This window comes from Limulus polyphemus, unplaced genomic scaffold (assembly GCF_000517525.1).
Source record: "Limulus polyphemus unplaced genomic scaffold, Limulus_polyphemus-2.1.2 Scaffold164, whole genome shotgun sequence".
Classification (NCBI taxonomy): Eukaryota; Metazoa; Arthropoda; class Merostomata; order Xiphosura; family Limulidae; genus Limulus; species Limulus polyphemus.
This window is the reverse complement of record NW_013665774.1, coordinates 593,078-596,282: the sequence shown is the minus strand read 5'-3', so window position 1 is coordinate 596,282 and position 3,205 is coordinate 593,078. Positions and strand designations below refer to the sequence as shown.

Below are 3,205 nucleotides of genomic sequence, written 5' to 3'. Positions count from 1 at the left end.
TTATTTTCAATAAGCAATCCTGAAAAATAGTTTGGGGGTGCTTAACTTTTTTCCAGGTGTATAGTTTAAAGGTTTCATTTTAGAATTAACACTATTATCGATTAAGCTACTAGCGTTCGTCTTGCTATCGTTAAAAACCTCATATAATTAGTCCTCAATTAAACGCTTGTGAGACAAATTTTAACGGTTATTGAAGAAGGAGACCCATAACTGAAAACAAAAAAACAACAACATTATCTTTCGATTTTATACTTACAGTTACATTTTCAAGATCATTCTTTAACATCAGCTATATTTTTTTAAATTATTACCTCTGTTTAAATTTCAGTCTTATTCAGTGTTGTTGATTATAAGGTAATGCAACAAATTTCTTTGCTATTTTAAGAGAACACTGTCAACATAATTTTGTGGCCTCAGTTGATTTATAAAGTGCTGAAATTATTAGTTGTCACATTATAATGTGTCATCACGTTATTAAGCCTAAAACGTTTCATGTCTTACCAGCTAGATGGCTATCAAACTGCAGTCGTGTGTTCAATGAATTACCGAAGTACTAGCCGTATACAGAACAAGTTGTTGATACATCACTGTTACGCTGTGCAATTTGGCACTGTTTTTGAATGATATTATTTGTAAAGCTTTATATAGACTAAATATAATATTTTTGTTGGTACATTCTTTTACAGTTCTGTTTTTACGTTAAAAAATATTATAGATTGAACTTGTAATGAGTTAATAATTATTTCTGCTTGAAACACGGTGGAAATGAAATGTCTCCAATTTCTGGCCCTGTTCACAAAATTACCAGAAATAAATGAGATAAACCGTGAATGTACTCCCGCTCGGTTTTCAGATTGACTGTTAATAAATGTAACAATAATAACCATAGCAATTATATGTAAAAATGAGTAAATATTTCGTGTTTTTTTACTAGTTTTAAATTCATCATTATTATTTTATTCATTTGACCAGGGTTTGTCGTTTCTGGCATTGATTCTACTAGCAGGAAGATTATATAATGTTGACCGCCAGGTCAGTCTGTTGACCACCATCTCCTCACTATGGTTTCCTGATGAACTTCTCTCTCCCAGTCCGCCAGATGTCGATAATAATGGAGCATCCCAGCCTGAGATGTCTAGTGCTCAGAATAGTAACCCACAAAACGACGATTCTTCAGTTTTCTCTTCCAAAATAGAGAATCTTGTTAATTTGAAAGCAGATATTGAATATATAATAGGTAAGTATTTGGCAAAACCAAAGGTACAACTTCTAAACTTCGTTATGTGTCTTAAGCCGTTACATTTCATCGGTTTAGCTTTAATACTTTCACCATTGTCTGTTTAGTGAAACATTGGATTAATGAAGCCAAGTACAAACATTTATCATTGCATTTGCTTATATTGTAACGTTGTAATAGTGTATATTATTCAGCGGATTCTTTTGGATTATTCGAGAAAAAGAAGAATGCAAAGTCCAGTCCATTTAATGATAACAACAGCATTTTATTTCTTTGACTACAAATCATAACGTTTAGAATTTCCATTTTTTACATGTAACTAATGATGGTTGTAATTTTCACAGTAGACGATAATAAAACAATATCTCTCTAATACTTTCTAACCTTCCCTATGGCATTTCATCCTGTATCTAGTATTTCGTCATAAACACAAACCAAACACTTACATCACTGAACTAATTGTCTCAAAACAGACAGACTAACAAAATCATGCACGGATTATTCGCTGACTACTACTCTTTCTCTGTATATTTGTATCAAACTGTTCTAAAACTTTGGAATTACTTCCAGATATGAAGCCATGCGCTCATTACGTGAGGTTAAACACCCCCCCTTGCCAGACGACAATACAAAAGTGTAAATACAACAAGCCTAGAACAGCAATTCTTAATACATTGACTATACCATGTACTTTCTGTATACATATAAATAAAAGACATTTTGAACGTCTATATTACAAATCGATATTGGAAGCATAGCAAAAGAATAAATTAATTACTTTTATTCGTCTGATTTAATTTATTTTTTCCCAGTCTAATAGTTGAGAGTGTAACAAAAATACTTAAAATACGTGTGATTATATTTTTACTGTAAACTGCTTCCCACTTTCAACAGCACGAGCTAAAATTTATGCATTTATTTTTACGTGAAGTTTCATGCTGTTATTAAATACTGTTGTAGGCTATGTTTTAACATTTTAATTTAGGTCATTTATTTTGCTCGCAAGAGGAAAGTTTGGCAATAATGATATGTGGCGTCTAGAAATTTCCTGGGTGTCCAGATTTAACTTAACGTTTCGACTTTTCGTGAGATTTAGAGAGTGGGGGTGAGGCAGTTAATCAGTTTGTCAGTGAGCCAGTCAGTGAGTGAGTGATTAATTATTAGTCAAATAATCTGTTTCTCTGTTACTAGTGTTACTGATCGATTACATAGGCCTGCAATGGTTTTATTGTCTTGAAATTTTTACATGTTTTACAGTAATTCCTGTACGCTGAATCCGAAAACGATACCCATTTTTCTCCATCATGTACAGATTTTTCACAAAACATCAAATGTACTTTTACATAAGTGAATAATTTTCAATGAAATCGGGTCACATTTTGTTATGCTTAAAATGTTGACAACCATTGGCTATTGATTTCTCTAGACCAATCGCGACGTGGGAGTCTTATCGATCGTTCTAGAACCCATGAGAAACACACCACTAGTATATAAACGGTTAACAGGCCGCATGTTGTATCATTTCTGAATAGTATTTATTTGTGCGTGCACTCTGACATCATTTTTTCTTTTCAACATTATTTATTCGTCGCTATGGCAACAAGAGGTTGTTTGAATGACCCAAACATATTCTGTTATATTTGTGGTAAATTTGTTGTAAAGAAACAAAAACAAAACATTACAGAATTCGTCAAAAAAAGTATTACACATATTTTGAAATAAAATTTGGGGACCAGCCTGAAAAACACTGAACGTGAAAGTTTGATTGAAACAAAGAAAGTCCAATTATCTCCACTTTACATAAAACTGGGCTTGATGAAACGGTTTGTAAAAGCCTTAGATAAAGATAGCGACAGTTTCAAGTATCTATGTGGGCAATTCCCAACTCTTTCAGAAGCGAAACTTAAGGAAGGGACTTTTGCTTAGCCTCAGATTAGGAAATTGACTTCGGATGAACAGTTCGAAAGG

At 32.8% G+C, this 3,205-nt stretch overlaps 1 protein-coding gene across 1 annotated transcript in view; it reads left to right on the top strand.

The window, feature by feature from the left end:
* LOC106477283 overlaps nt 1-3,205 on the top strand; it is a 60,107-nt gene that overhangs the window by 25,294 nt on the left and 31,608 nt on the right. The window contains exon 2 of the mRNA XM_013937875.2: nt 973-1,237. Within this exon, the coding sequence (XP_013793329.1) occupies nt 973-1,237 (265 nt within the window). The remainder of the gene's footprint in view (nt 1-972; nt 1,238-3,205) is intronic.